General features: G+C 35.8%; 1 protein-coding gene across 2 annotated transcripts in view; it reads left to right on the top strand.

Moving 5' to 3' along the window:
- Positions 1 to 224: 224 nt before the first annotated feature.
- LOC145692831 (uncharacterized) overlaps positions 225 to 17,130 on the top strand; it is a 33,163-nt gene continuing 16,257 nt past the window's right edge. Inside the window, exons 1-2 of one of the 2 annotated variants that reach the window (XM_081768329.1) lie at positions 225 to 778; positions 7,118 to 7,290. In XM_081768329.1, coding sequence (XP_081624455.1) covers positions 7,173 to 7,290 — 118 coding nt within the window. In that variant the 5' untranslated portion in view covers positions 225 to 778; positions 7,118 to 7,172. The remainder of the gene's footprint in view (positions 779 to 7,117; positions 7,291 to 17,130) is intronic. The other variant, XM_081768330.1, reaches the window with a different exon arrangement.

The raw sequence follows: 17,130 nt of genomic DNA on the forward strand, positions 1-17,130 counted from the left end.
TTTAATTAAACCCACTCGCTTTGACATATTATACCGAACAATCTACAGTAAACTTACACCTCTAAAGTTAACACCAGTAAAGGAGATTTGCGCAAACAAACAGTACCACGACAGTACTAATATTGACTCGAGGCAAATAAATTGATTAAGCATACTGACCTAAAACACGAGTGACCGATATTATTATTCCACAATAACACACTTTAATGTTAAGATGTGCTTCAAAAAAAAATATTGGCTGATGTGCGGCAACCTACTGAATAATGCATTATAAAATAAAAATTCTGCAAAATACACTTCTTAGACAACAAAATTTATGCATTTGTGTCAAATATAAAAGCATATAGGATAAGAAAACGAGGGAAACAATAATCATAAATCGATTCCCTACTGCCTGTGAGTGCGCAGAGCACCATATTTCTGTTCTCTATCTGACTGTTGTTTACATGCTATGGTGAAGGCGTGTTTACCTTGGTCTTAGTGTTTACAAACTTACAAGTTCGAAATGTTGTGGTGGGAAAGTTCGAAGCCTAGCTAAGATTAAGGGCTGTAGTAAGTCATGTGTGAATACTTTTTTCGTTGTCTGCATCACATTTGCAGATTTGTGATAAATAACTTGTGATGGAATTAAATATTAAAATTAAATCAAAGCTGTGAAATACGTCGAGTGCGTTGAGCTGTGAAATTTAGTACAAAAGGAGCGTGCTAAATGTAATTCCAGTGCATGAGTTAGTGTAGTAGGTTTACTTTAAAGGTGCCAACATTGGAAAATTTCCAGGTAATACCACTGATTAATCAGAAATGTATGGTACAGAATAATATGAGTGACAAAATGTTTTAAACGCTGCATATGTAGAAATTTAATAATAGGACTCATGGTGGTAATTGTAGAACGCGTACTTGTGGCTGGTGTAAGTGGTTAGATTACATCACGTTACATTACATTAGGCTAGGTAGTTTTAGTTTCAAGTCATTTAGCTTCAAAACAGCGTGTAAATTTTTAAATTTGGAATAGTGCGTATAAATACGGCGTTTGAGTATATGCCATAAAAATTAGTTCAAAGACACAAGCTAACCTGGTCTAGCTATTCTAAAAATCACGAATGCTATCTAACCGAGCCAGGGCAGGGCGAAGCGCTTGTGCCCGCGCGATAGGCAGGGGTTTGTCCAAAGAAAATAGGCACGTCAGCGAAAATGGGTATGCGCGTGATCAAGGGTAGTGAAAAGGGGCAATGGTAGCCTACTAGTTTCAATAGCACTTGTCATGGTTTCATAGTAGTAACGTTCCACTTGTAAACAGTACACCGTGTCTTTCATGTAATTTCAACAACTCACGCTCATTATTATTTTTTTTATATATATATAAATCTATAAAACTCGAACATGACATGCCTCAATCTTGACATATCTTTGCCATTTCCACACTGGCTTTCCCGTTACAAAATCATAACAAGTGTAAGGTACCTCTTCATCAAATAGTCATGTCCGCCTCCACATATGTGTTGCTTACAACATCAGAAACAGTCTACAGCAACCATTTTCTTAAGTTTAACTATTCCCCTCACCTGACACTCACTCTTTCTTACGAACCTATTCTTCAGTTCACCCGGTAAATTTCCAAAAATTGGTCCGGTGATACAGCACTTAACCCTGTACTTCGGTTCCAGGCCCGTATGCATTTGTGATATGCATGTGTGTAGGATTCCTAGTTTAAGTATATCGCTGTGCTTCACGAAACGAAACATTTACATTAAAATAAATGGTAAGGCGCCAGGTTAAGCTTAAAGACAACACCAGAAATAATTGTTCAGAAACTAAAAATTTTCACTAGGCCTATTTCTGTACAGGGCGACATGACATTGCTCCTATTAAATGCAGGTGAAACTGAGGAACCACATAAATATGGGTTAATTGCAAACGTTGACACATTATTAATATATATGGCTTACATTTGTAAACATTGATGCCAGATGTCTTATAAACTCGTGAAGCTAAGAATAAACAATAGAGGCACAATTATGGTTTATGCTACATGTGAGTAACTGCTCCGATTAGAAGTGATTTCAGTACATGAAGAATCACTAAATAAATCGCAGTAATCGGTAAAAAACTGAAATGAAATCTTTGAGTTTTACGTCCCACGCTTATGCCGACTAGGCTAAAGAAGACGGTGATGATGAGAAATGCACGAAATGGTAGAATGAGGAAAATGAGAAAAAACGGGAGAATCCCGAGAAAACCGATGCATACGGTTTTGTCCACTATAAAGTTCACTTGGAGCGAGCTGGCATCGAACCAGGGTCACTAATCGGAGTAATGAATAGGAACAACATTATCTAGTATTACCTGCTAACCTGAGTTTTTTCTGTAATTTTCCCCAACCCAAAAATAAAATCCCCAGTGTTTTTATCTTTTTATTTACTTATTTATTTATTTTTTATTATTATTTTGTGAAATCCACCAAAAAAAAAAAAGCCTCCAGAAATATAAGTATTTCTTCAAAACTTGAATTGAAATAAACTTCAATTAGTTTATAATTAATTTCTTCAATTTTGTTTCTTAGTACATCTCTAGTTTCAGAATTGCCTTAAAATATGTTTCTCAATATATCATCAACAGAACAAAGTTTAAAAAAAAAAAAAAAAAAAAAAAAAGTTGAACATGCATAACAAAGTATGTTAGTGATTGATCAAATTCGCTGTAATAGTGTTCAAGTGTAACCTAAAGTTAAATTGTCACTTCCTTCATAGATAAATTGTCTAAACAACCCAGTTTTAATAAGAGGTCTCTTTCCAACTACGAACCCTTGCACTAAATGTACAAATTGTGTTTATAAAGTGATTCGATCTTAATGTAGGGAACTTTTCGGGTAAAGAAAGCCACAGCTTAAGTGGCCCAAACCGTCCAGTAAAAATCATACAAATATCACAATCAGCGGAGCTAGTGTTTGTATACATCATTGTGATAATTTAATTGTACCTAATTATTAAAACGATAAGTGAAACACTTAGCCGTACTTTGTTGATTGTGTATGTTAATTTTCATGATCAGTTTCGACTAGGGATGGGCAAAACCGTTTTATATATCTATATCTATATCTATATATATATATATAAAACAGAAACCGGTTTCTAGAAAAACCGAAATTTCTGTTTTCTTCAAAATCGGTTCGGTTTTGACCGAAACTGGTTTCGGAGAGAAGTTTTGGAAAACACATAAACTATTTCTGTGGAAACGGAATCGGTTTCCGGAGAACAAAAAAACACTATTTTGGTCAGAAATAGAACAAATTTAAAAAAAAAAAAAAAAAAAAAAACGGACCCGGTGGAAAACCGAACCGGATTTGGAGAAAACTGAAAAACCGGTTTTTAGGCCCACCACTAGTTTCGTCAGCTTGGTCTGTGACCCTGTTTATCAGGTGATGTGGCCCTATCCATCACTTACATGAAGGTCAGATGACTTTATAAACACATTTTGGACTTTTAATGCAAGGGTTCTAAAACTGAAATAGAACCTCTTCATAAACTATATAACGACTCTATAGAAAATCGTCGTCAACCTGGTTCGTTTTGTAACATATAAATTACGAAGCGATAATTACTTTTCTCAATGCAAAAATCAACTCAGATATTTAAAGATTATTAGTCTCACCTTTATTGCTTGATATGTCTTAATATTCTTTTTAAGACCGTAAAATACATAAATTCACTTGACTAGGTCAACACATAACATGTACGTAGTCACAACTATCCCATAATAATCTCTCTTGCAGATATTAAAAACATTCTTCTTTTCTATTAATTTAAAATGAACATTCTACTAAGTATATTACATATTTATGAACACTTTTTGCCCACGGTACAGGTAAATATTATGCAAACTAAAGTATTTCGTTATAGAAAATGTCGCCCGATAAAGGGACTGAATATAAAAGTCATGAGTGGGCTTGGCTTTTATATTCAAGAACCACTGGTCTGATTAGATTAATGTTCGTACATTACGTATGTTCTTTATATCTCGATCACACCTCGTACATTACATTTTGATTAACCCTCATATATATATATAAAATATTAGTTATTATCATTCACATAAATACATTTACAATAAATCTTTGATTTCATTAATATTTCTCTTTTATTACATTATTATTTATTCTTTATCATTAAAAAATCGTCGCTTATAAATATAATTAACGAGGGTGAAATACAAACTTTCAAGATTACTAGTTTCGATCATTATTACAAACGATGATATGACAAATAATATTTGTTCTTTTCGGGCGCATTGTATAACAAATAAGTTAGATGTTGCAATTGTAATGGATACATAGTAGCACTAAGATGTCCAAAATAAAAAAAGAATTTCACTCAAGGTAGTCATTGAATAATTGATTTTATAGAATGGATCTTATTCTTAACATAATCTTTGTTAATTAAACACAAATCAATTTAATATAAAATAATTTTTGTCTTTAACTAATTATAAATTGAATTATGATTCTTCATATTAATAAGAAAGAATAAAAATTAAACATAACCTACGTTTAAATAATCAAATGGAAGTAAATAAATTTATTTTACAAGAAACAAAAGACACCCTTTTGTTATTAAATAAACACATTTTTCATTATTATGGTTATTTTTCATTCTTATTTATTTGATCAAGAATGTTGGGTGATACTAACTCTTTAACTAGATGCATTTCAAATATTTATAACCATCGTTTTCATTATTAATATTAACACAAACTTTAAAACGAAAATTCACAAGAATCTATAATCAACATGGGTGTAACCTAATTTCGTTAACGGTAATCATGTTACATTCGCACTGACATATGAATCTAATAAAGTGCATTGTACCGCACAATCGTGGTTAGGTTCTACATTAGGTTGTACATGTCTTTCATCATGATTTGAATTTGGATACGAAGTACCCTCTCGTGAACAATGATTATATCTATGCATAGGATTGGTAGCATTTCTAGGATTTCGATATGTATTTCTATTAATTTTGTGTCTACTTCGGTTGCTTAGGTTAGGCGGATTCCCTACATAACCTTGTCTATTTTGTTCATTTTGATTGCTAGAGTATATTCGTCTTAGGTTCGGTTCATTATTATTCACACTTCGGATATTCAAATTCCGAACAGGGACCAAATGATCTGAATTATTCTTATTTTTACTCATTCCTGGTTGGGTTAGATTCATAGCATGATATTGAGTTTCGTAGCATTGTACAAGCATTAATAAATGACTGAAACTCATACACTGTGTGGAAAATAAGATCTGCTGTAATTTAAATGGAAGCAAATTGCGAATCGATGCAATTATTCTTGATTCCGATTGCAAGGGATTAACAACCTTTAATTCATTATAGACATTTACAACAAACTCTACAATAGATTTGTGCAATCGAGGATTGAAATGTTGATTTCTAAGAGTGGCATCTCTGTTTGCCAGCAAAAAGTCATTTTCGTAATTCGCGATCAATGCCGCTTTAAATTCCTCATATGTACTAATATGATCACGTATTGCCTTAAACCATAAGGAACAAGGTGGGAGTAATACATGGGGTATTAATTTCATGTATTGTGATCGGTCGATAGACATTATATTACATTCGTCTTGGAACTTCTCTAAGAAAGAACTAGCATTTTCATTGCACTTACCACTAAATTTACTCATGGCTTTGATTTCGCTCATCTTGACACTTAACTTAACCTTTCTTTTCTCACTCCTTGTTCTTGTGGTGTGATTGTTCCGGTCCGTAGCGTGCTGTGTCATGATACCATTTATATTTCGTTCATCAGTGATCTTCGGGCAATTTTCCTCTAATACAATATCCTCCTCAGATTCCGGCGAAGGCGTATTTATATCCGGTGATCGGGGAAACTCGAAGCGATCACTGCCCTGATTATTGCAATAGATGTTATCTCTAGCCTGTAACATTTTAATTTCTTCCTGCATAGTAGCCAACTGGATCTTTTGATGCTTAACGGAAGATTCTATTGACGTTAAATCCTTTTTTACAGCACAGATTTCATGATTTTGATGATCGTGCTTTTCTTGACATTCATCGGCTAACCTTTTTAACTTCTCTTCAAACTGCGAGGATATGTCGTTCATCACCTGAACGATTGTTTGTTTCGTATCGTCTGATTTCAGTTCTATCCGTTCTATTCGTTTATTTAATTCCTCATACTGCTTGCTAGCTTCGTTGAATTTCAATTCTATCTTCTGTTCCATGGTCTGGTTAGCTTCAAAGAACTTCTGTTCCATGGTCTGGTTAGCTTCATAGAACTTTTGTTCCATGGTTTGTTTTATCTCAGTCGTCATTTGCATAATTTGTCGCTGCACAGCTAACAAAAGTCGATCTTCAGATGACAAACTTGGCGTTGCACTAATTTCATCTGGATTACTGGTATTAGATTCCTGTTGCACTATTTCACTATCCATTTTTCTTTTGATGACCTTACCGCTTCGTAATACGGTTAAGTTCGTATTCATAAATGGTAATATCCAAGTAAATTCAGCCCTACTTTCCTTCTTCGGGAACTGAATTTTCAAAAGTCCCGGGTTTGGTAAACCAAATTTTTATAACGACTCTATAGAAAATCGTCGTCAACCTGGTTCGTTTTGTAACATATAAATTACGAAGCGATAATTACTTTTCTCAATGCAAAAATCAACTCAGATATTTAAAGATTATTAGTCTCACCTTTATTGCTTGATATGTCTTAATATTCTTTTTAAGACCGTAAAATACATAAATTCACTTGACTAGGTCAACACATAACATGTACGTAGTCACAACTATCCCATAATAATCTCTCTTGCAGATATTAAAAACATTCTTCTTTTCTATTAATTTAAAATGAACATTCTACTAAGTATATTACATATTTATGAACACTTTTTGCCCACGGTACAGGTAAATATTATGCAAACTAAAGTATTTCGTTATAACTAGTCGTTTATGTATAAATATTTTTACGACTGTGTTTTATGAATGAACTTAAGATGTAACAGTCCTTCTGAATACACTCAATTTATTCATCCATCTTCGGATATACATTACTAATCTATTATCTTACATGGATTTTTTTTTTTCAGTAGATTATGAGAGCTAGAATGGCTGGTAGAGATGGTAATTTACGAATGGTAATTGATGATGGTAACGGAAGCATCAAGTAGCGAAGTAATTACCAAAGACCAAGATTGGCCTCTGCCTGTCGCTGCAATTCTTTGCCTCTCCATCGCAGGCTACGTGGCAATCGTCGTTGCAGGTATGTACAAAAAATAAAAATTGATGTTTAAGGTTTTCCCACGTTGATATATTTTATATTTTGTATTTGGTCGAAGATACTCAATGCTTCGTCACTATTGTCTTCAAGCATCCAAGACTTTGCTGTTTATACTGTTAGAAAGCAGAGAGCACATTTTTAAAAATGCAGGCAATCATTCACCTATTAAATCTTAATAAGATGCAAAATTTTGATAATATTTCAGGAAACCACTTCTTCCTTTGTCAAGTTAGGAACAAATGTCATGGTGTCTGAACTGGTAAAAATCTTCAAATTAGGCCTGTTTACAATCTATTTTTCTATATTAAGTATCTATGTAGGTTGCCCAAAAAGACGAAAAAAGAAAAATAACTTTGGAAATTGAATCCTTACGAAAACATGCAACAAATTATAGACTAACATGTATGCACTAATGTGCCGTTTCGAAGCTATAGCCTGGGGATCACGGTGGCTCAGTGGCAGAGCCTAAACCTCTGCTGCGTGGGGTCCATGTCTCGATTCGCGGCCAACATCGTGTCCATGGGTTTTCTGAGGGTACTTCCGTTTCCTCCCACTTTCTCATTCCACCAATTCTTCGACCATCATTCACTTGCTTTAATCATCGTCTCCTTTAGCCTAACGGGCATAATCATGGGACGTTAAAGGAAATATTTCGTTTTTTTTTTTTTTTTCGAAGCTTTAGCCCATCCAAGATTGATAGGAAAGATATGTAAAAGGTCATAGCTCGAGAAGATAATATTGGATTAAGCTTACGAAAAAGAACATAGAGATTAATTTATGCCTACATTCGATTAAAATACTAATGAATGTAGGCAGGGTTTGAAAAAACCCGGGCTTTTTTGAAAAAGCCCAACCCACATGGGCCCATATGGGTTTTTTCGGGTTTAATTGGGTCTTTTCGGGTTAATCAGGTTTTTTCGAAATATTTTAATGTCTTTAGGGTAAAAATGTTAAAATGTGATTTATATTTCAAGATTGTCATTGTCACAACTTGCAACAATTTTCTACTTACTGCTGTTTTGAAAAAAATGGCCGCCATTTTGAAATTTTACATTCGATCGCCGAGAAAATCTATATAGCAAATTTGGCATATCTCATACTTTTACCGTTAAAACTTCAACTTAAAAGACTGGAAATTGCGCTTCGTAGCGTGGATACTCGCTGTTTTGAAAAAAAAAAAAAAAAAACGCATTTTGAAATTTTACGTTGGTATGCCGCCAAAATCTATACAAGAAATTTTAGAGTGTCTCGTGCTTGTATTCTGAAAATTTTAACTTAAAAGGCCAAAAGTTGTACCCAATAGTGTGTGTGGTAGAGGCAGACAAACGAGTTGAGTTGATTTTGTGTTTAACGTCCCTTTCAGCAGCGATGCTGTATGAGACGAGACCTACTGATTAATGTGGAATCCAAAGCATATGAGCTACCTCCGGGAAGCAAACCCGGATCCCACGCTGAAGACGCGTACACTAACCGCATAGCCATGATGGAGCTCGGCAGTCAAACGAACAAATGTAAATCAAGTCATCCAGAAGCCTGACTGACGTTCGCCAAATATGAATACCAAAAGGGGTCTATTAATTTAAAACAAAGATACAATTCATGTTGTATGAAGTAAATAAATATTTTAAAATGTCTTATACGAAATTAAGATCTTCCAGCGTAAATAAACCTGCCATATTTTCTCCATGAGAATATGGGACACCTCAGATCCCCCCCCTTCCTCAATTTTCTAACACACTGCAATGAACTGTAGTCTAGTTATGAACAGAAGTATAATAGGCCGCGGTGGCTCAGTGGTAGAGCGTTCACCTCTAGTTAATGGGGTTCCTAGTTCGATCCTAGCTCGCGCCAAGTGAGCTTTGTGGTGGACAAACACCTTTGCGTGGGTTTTCTCGAGATTCTCACGTTTCCTCCCACTTTCTTCATTCTGTCATTTCATTCATTTCTCATCATCACCGTCACCTTAAGCATAGCAGGTATAACCGTGAGACTAAAAGTAAAAGATTTCATTTTATTTTATTTTATTTTATTTCAAGAATATAATTGGCGAAAGTTCACTAAGCAGCAGCTGCTTTTCTCTTTTCGTACTCTGCAATTAATTGTATAGACTAAAGATGCCTAAAACTTAAGATGTGCTATAAAAATGCTTTACAGGAAAACAATTTGCAAATTATTTAAATCAGTGGTACAATCTACTTTCAATATTTTTCGCGCGTTTAGCAATATTTATTTACGTGGCCTGTGTCTGCCAAAATTACGTTCGTCAGTTTAATCTGATGAAAAGCTGATTTTTCTCCTTGTGTCGTGTGTAATTGTCAGGACCAGATTTACATTTTTCTAAGACCTGGACCAAAGCACAATTCTATGCCCCTAGCCTCTGAAAAAGATTATGATTCTTGTTAACTTATCTAATGTGTTGCTTAAGAAAAGGTTAGTCATCTTCCCTATGTTTGTAAATGTAGAAACACTCAAAACCATTTTTTTTTTTTTTTTTTTTAATGTTCCAGAGAGTATCCGAGTTTCCATCAAGTGCAATGGAAAAAGTAGCATTGCAAATTTAGCTCGCTATCAAGTCGAACAGGGTGGTGTTATAACTTCCTCGAAACTGCTACATGCAACAGCGTACTGCTCATATACTAATTACAGGATTCCCAGCCAATGTCAGAATTTTTTTGTTTTTCATTTTTCGAATAAGTTGGTAGCAGAATTGGAACGGAGTTAAAATATGGGACATTTCCCTGTCCCGACTAAATTTACGGGGATGCGGGACATTCGGGCCCAAAAACGGGACACTCCCGTTTTTTACGGGACGTATGGCAGGCTTAAGCGTAAAATAAATAGTTTTATTGTTGAAGTATTCATTTCCGATCCTTCTGCGTTTAATTCGGGAATTTCCCGAGCACTTCTTTCACAGCGTGTACATCAAAACTTCCACTAGTACTGATATTTGAATTCAGCACCTGAAATAGTAAGCGTTACGTAGTATTCGAAACCCCGAGCATCAAACTTCTTAAATTTGACAAGAATTTTTACGCTATTGCTGGTGTTGATTCTACAGAATGCTTACTTGAAGAGTAGCAACAAATGACTGAACTAAACTGTTATTGTTGGAAAACCAAATTTAAGTTGAAGAACCTTGTGTTTTACATCAAAGATAAGAAATAATACTAATAGTTTTACTAATGTATTTATATATGTACTATTAGCAGTGGTGCCCACCCCCCCTCATGTCCATGACACACTCCCCCCCAATTGTCTATCCGTACGTGTTCTTCCATGAAAAAAATCTTCTTTTCGATTATTTTTCACATCCCTCAAACATATTCATATAGATTTTTATCCCCCCCCAAATATTTCAATGACGCAGTTTGCGTCATAGCCCCCCTCTGTGGGCACCCCTGCTATTAGTACCGGCACTTACGACCTTAAACCCGTCAAACGTATGAGTGATAATGTCCCTCGGTGTCGCCAAGTGGACGAGCATACTATTCACGGAAAATATTTTCTAAAGTACATAATTGCTTATTTTACTTCAAATAGGCTATAAGCATAATCCACACATTAATTTGTTCTATAACTATATCAAGCTAAGGTATTTTTTTAAATTCATTTAGTGCATTCAGAAATTTATAAAGGTCTTATGTTGAATGTTGTTGTATACCTTAACGTGAAAGCCTCTAATTCGCCCACGAAAAGTCTGAAATTCGATAAAAATCACTTACAATGTGATCACCTTAGTTGTATCAATAATATACTAACAAATAGGTCAAAACCCAGGTGGGTTTTAAAGTGTTTTTTTTTTTTTTTCAGGTGGGTCCTTCGGGCTGGGCCCACTTGGGCAAACCCTGAATGTAGGACTTCGGCGGGAACAGGAAAAGCCTTGAAATATAGAAGAAAATTCGTGGAGATCTTCTAGAAACGAAAAATTGATAAATCAGCAGCTGAATACTGGCATATATATTCTATGTCCACTAGTACATTCGTGGATTTGTTAATTTGGAATTTAATGTCCTTTTCAGCATCGACGTTATATAAGACATGGACCTACAGCTTAACGTGGAACCTAAGCCACATGAGCTCCCACCAGGAATTGACCCCTGGTCTCCCGCGTCCTGGCGCGTATACTAACCATGTAGCCACGTGTGCGTTGATGTATTAATGGAATCTAGCGTTAGGTTTAAAGTAATCAATATTCTTCCACGCAACTTTCATCCGAAAATTTATTTCTGGAGTTATAACCCCTTCCGTATCTTTCCGATTATTTTTTAGCGCTTTATGACTTCGGAATGATACATGTATGCACCTATGTTGGTCTATAACTTTAATTCATGATTTCATGCGATCATTTATTTCCCAAACGTTCATTTGTTTCCAAACACTGTGCACGAGCTATTATCAAAAAGTAAGGTGAGTGATTTTATTAGTTTAAGCTTGGATGGAATTTGATTTAATCTCCTTCAAAGTACTGTCCTTCGTTAGCAATGCACTTATCCCAATGTTGAATCCATGACTGGAAGCATTTCTGGAAGGCTTCTTTTGAAAGAGCTTTCAGCTGCTCTGTCGTGGCCCTCTTAATGTCAGGAATGGTGTCAAAATGTTTTAATATAAATGGCTTTAATATTTTTTGGAAGAGCCAGAAGTAGCATGGTACTAAGTGTAGTGAGTAAGATAGATGTGGACAGACAGGAACACTTTTTTCGTCCAAAAACTCGCAGATAAAAAGCAAGGTGTTTTGATGGTAAACAGGGAAGCAATTTCACATTTAATCGGCGGTTAAAATACTTTTTACGGACCCATACGAGATGTTTAGTTCTTCGGAAAGCTCTCGAATAGTCATTCACCTATTTGAACAAATCATTTGTGCCACTTTTTCCACATTTCCATCTGTTTTTGACGTCGAAGGATGTCTCGATCGTTAGTCGTTTTTAGCCGACTCCTTACTGCTTTTGAATCGCTTATGCCACTTGTAAACAGTCTTCAGTGTCACCACTTCGTCGCCATACACTGATTTTGACATTTCGTGATCCTCTTTGGCGCTTTTTCACAGCTTAGAACAAAAGTTAATGTTGGCGTGCGACAAACACTCTTAACACGTCCTCACTCTTCTGCCTCTGGAAGCCAACTAACACGTCACAACTCGTTCAAACTCGACACTGATTATACCAAAGGTTTAGGCTAGCGGGCTTACTAGTTAACATGGATATAATATCGATAGATGGCATTGTGCGACTACATTCACTGTATTTTTTGATCAGGCATTGTATATTCAATTTAAATTACTAGAATTACATAAGAACTGTTGATAAACGTTTCGACATGAAATTTCACTAATGTTGCCTCCTCCGTCTTCTTAGTTTTTTTTTAATGTATATGATGGTTTGGTAAGTTGGATAAGGAAATGAAAAGTGAGATATGTCTCTTCCTGCCTTGACTAACTCATGGATAGAAGTTTTGCATCTCACGTTAGAGAAAGGAAATTTCTTTAACCATCTCTTTTTGTGGGGAGATGGAAAACCAGTATGTGACAAGTAATAAAACTTATTAATAGGCCACAAGTTCAGGAACACATCGTGCGAACACGAACCTACCTTATGAAATGGATGGAGTACCACCTTGGGACTGAGGATAGTAAATTTATTGTTTATTATTATAGATAACTGTTCCCTAATTATGTAGTAAAGTAACGTAAAGTCAGTTCTCTTGTGAGTGGTAATAGATCAAAAAATAAAATTCGCAGAGATAGTAAAATATAAAAACACTATCATATACATATTCATAGCAATAGCTCATATACAGGGTGTCTATTGGTCACGAAAGTCGTGAAAAAGTCACGAAATCAGAAAACGGTCATGAAAGTTAAGAAAAAGTCACAAAATTTAGCTTTTGGGTCACGATTTTTTTTTATCTGTGCAAATATAAGTATAGACTGGAATTTTTTTCCTATAAAACATCAAAATTCACCACCAAAAATGTCTATAGTCGAGCTTTAGACACTACCAAATCGCAAACAGAGCACGCTTGTATCCCACGCATGAAAATTCGGCCCTATTCGCACCAAATTCGCTCTTGACAATGTTACTAAAGAGATTGCCTCACTTTCCATAGGCAGCACCCCAATGTATATTTGCTATAGAACTTATACACTAAGGCAGTATAAGGTCTATAGAGAATATACGAATATTTGGTGAGTGAGCTTGGCTCAGTTGGCTGTGTTGTAGACACGTAAAGATGGTCCCTCCCCCCGACCGAGGTCAACCCGGATCGGATACGAAGTATCCGGTCCAAAAAATGTACGAGGAACTACTCGCTCACAGGCTTTGCACGCATACGGTAAGAGAAGATACAGAAGGAACGAAGCTCAGCCGGCTCAGAAGCTACTCAGCTTGATCAATGAACGCAACTGCCTAGCTCCATTAATTCAGCCGATGAACAAAGTGAGAGCAGCGTTCCAAAAGATGGCAGTTGATGAAATACCAGAATTCCCAGAGTTGAGTGAACGACAAGATCCGTCGACTCTACTGTTCCGCGCTTGTACAGGTCCCTTCATAACTCGCTATTTCTGCGTAGCCACTTTCTCTAGCTGTAGTGTGACGTCACCGCGGTGAAGCAGGGACAAATATCGTAGGCTAAGCCAATGTTCCGCCATACCGATTTGCAGAGGAAAACAAATTTTAAAATGCGATAAAAATAGACTACATACAGATACAATAGTACTTACTTTAGGATTGTGCAGCACTTGAAGAATAGCTTTGCATCCACTATCTTAAAAGAACCCTTCTTCCGAAGTTTTCGTGTTTTTCTATTCAAAAACCGAATTCTGAAGAATGTCCTAGCCTTGTCGAATAGTTTCAACATAGAAGTGTCTTTCTTAGGACATCAAATGGTCGGCCAATCACATTCTTTTGTTTTCGACTTTTTTTTTTGTAAAATTTTCAAAATACATCTTATTTTTTGTTGCTTCCATCCATCGGGAAGAAGGTAAAATGAGACCACAACATAGCCTCACATGGCCACCATTGGAAAGAATTGCAACTATGTTTAATCCTAAGACTTCACGACTTTCGATATGATTTCGAAGTTTAAGTTTTTACTCATAGTCTTATCGGAATCTTCATACATTGACTATTTTCACATATCTATCAAGCCTCGAATCATTGCCACCTGGACATTTCTGTGCCATTCCAAAATTAAGCAAACCTGTTCGTCGTAGTACACACGCCCATTAACTTTCATTTCATCAAATATAAGCACTGAAAATTTCTTCACACTCTTTAAGCAGCGTCTTTGCTCCGTCAAAATTTTCAAAACTGGTGTAAGAATACCATGATAAAATGGTTATTTTTGCATGCAATGTCGAAGTGTCGACACATTGGGTACGCGGATTAGGACATGCAACCGCAGATGATTGTATAATTTATCACTGTGGCGCGTTGTGTTAATGCACGAATAATATCTTAATCAGTCCATCTTAGTTTTTCCTAGCCATTTATTAGCATATTTACTTGGCACTGTATAAAACTTTTTCGTAATATATCCACCACCGGTTATTAACCACTCTATTGAAACGATCGCAATATTATATTTTAGAACCGGTCTTTGAAATTAATTCTTTATTATATTTGTTTTCCAATTCTTTTAGCTTCGTTTGTAAATATAGACTATTATTTTGGCTTTGTACATACTGACAGAGTTTAGTTTGTCGTTGGGTCGCGGTGGCTCAATGGTAGAGCGTTCACCTCTGGTGCATGCGTCCTTGGTTCGATCCCTGCGCGCCAAGTGAACTTTGTGGTGGACAAACACCGTGTGCGTGGGTTTTCTCTGGGTTCTGTTTCCTCCCACTTTCTTTATTCCACTATTTCATTCATTTCTCATCATCACCGTATCCTTTAGACCAGCCGGCATAACCATGCGACTTAAAGATTTAATTTTAGTTTCTCATTCTCTTCACGCAAAAAGGAAAGCTATTCCTTTAGTTCATGCCCCTCACTCTCCACAGAACAAACGGAACATAAAAAGTTATGTTTTGTTCCGGTCATAATAGTTATTTCATCTGACTGTACCCAAATGCCTGATTTGTTTTTACTCTAAACACTTAGCTTTCGTACACTTATTTCTTTCATTATTTACAGGAACACGGTTCCATATGACACTGATAAGTTCAGTAAAGGCACAACATCGGTTTAAACTTATTCTTGAGTGGAATATTTAGAAACTCACGTTTTAAATCACGTTTATAAGCTTCGGGAATAAAATGATCGGAATAGACGCTGGCGTTTTTAACTATAAAGGTGTCTTTTCGACAGCATTTCTCTTGCCAAACTTTTCACAGAGGATCCGAGGGAATACCTGATAAATAACTTCGGAACCCTTAATATTTCTACTATGATTGCAACAAGTACTTATCGTACAATTCGACATGCTTATAAGCTAACACGAACACTACAGTAATTAATTTTTCTCAATACAAGAAAACAAGAATCATTCGCTTTCCTGCAAAAATCAAACTAACAAGCATGGGTGAATGAGAAGGACCTTGGGCGAAAGCTGTTTCTGCTCCCGCGGTGACGTCACGATTTTTACTACATCTTCGGTTTTCAAAGAAGGGTAGTTACGACGCGACCTTAACAGAGGGAAGGAACAGTAGGGTCGACGGACCTTGAGTGAACGAGACATGAACGAACTAGGCTCGACATACATCAAAAGTCTAGCCAAGTCATACTAGCCCTACTTCGACCACGTGTTCAATGGAGAATATAAGTTCTCGATAGTAAAAGATAATCATCATCCTGACTATGCCGAACATATGCCAGCAATTCCAATGCTTGTAAGAGGCAAAATGCAATCGCGTCATTCGAGCAGTAAGCAGTACATGCTGTACATTCTGTGTGACTTGGACTTAGATGGACACAAAGCCATCAAAGCACACTACTGCACTTGCAACAACGGTGCAAGAACTGCAGGTTGCTCCGCACATGTAATGGCAATAATATGGTATCTCGGGTACTATAGACACACTGACGAAACGATACACGATCCTTCAGACTTCCTAAATAGGCACTTCGACGGAAGTGCAATGCCACCACACGAACCTGACGATGAACCTAGGATGTAAATAGTGTAGATAAAGAAAAACAAACCAAAAAATGACAAAAAATAAGACAATCCACACAAAAGTAATAAACTACGAAAATCCAAAAAAAAAAACATAAAATACGAAAAGAAAAAAACAAAATACGAAAATCAAAAAAAAAAAGAAAGAAAATAAGAACTCCAAAAAAAGTCATGCAACTATAAAAAAAATATGTAAATATATAAAAAAGAAACAACTGTACATATACATTTTTTCGGCTACCAATTTTCATGTCACGTGATTTTCTCCAGATAATAAGATGTACATTTTCAGAAAGCTCTTTGTCCATAGTTTCTTATTTTTAGTTTTTTGTTATACATTTCCGATGTTCACGTACCTAATATCGTAAAAAACCTACTTTTTTTTCGCTCCTCCCATAGACCGCCATGTTAATTCAAACGGATTTTTAAGTATGATCCAGATGGTCATCGTACTTACATTTGGTATTAACGTACGCAGAATTGATCGCGCTACAACATATATCAATATCATTATTGTTCGCAATGGGGTGCTACAGCATTATACGGGAGGCAATCTCTTTTATGGTTTGGGAAAGAAAAAGGTCAAGAAATTTCATTTTGGAATTTTAGTAGACACCCTGATATATTACGTTGCTATACAATAGGAAGTATACAATTCATGCAGTTACTAAGATAATAGCACGGAAAATAAGCATCAGGGAAAAGGTCATT

This window comes from Thermobia domestica, chromosome 8, assembly GCF_964235325.1.
Source record: "Thermobia domestica chromosome 8, izTheDome1.hap1.1, whole genome shotgun sequence".
In the NCBI taxonomy this organism is placed as follows: domain Eukaryota; kingdom Metazoa; phylum Arthropoda; class Insecta; order Zygentoma; family Lepismatidae; genus Thermobia; species Thermobia domestica.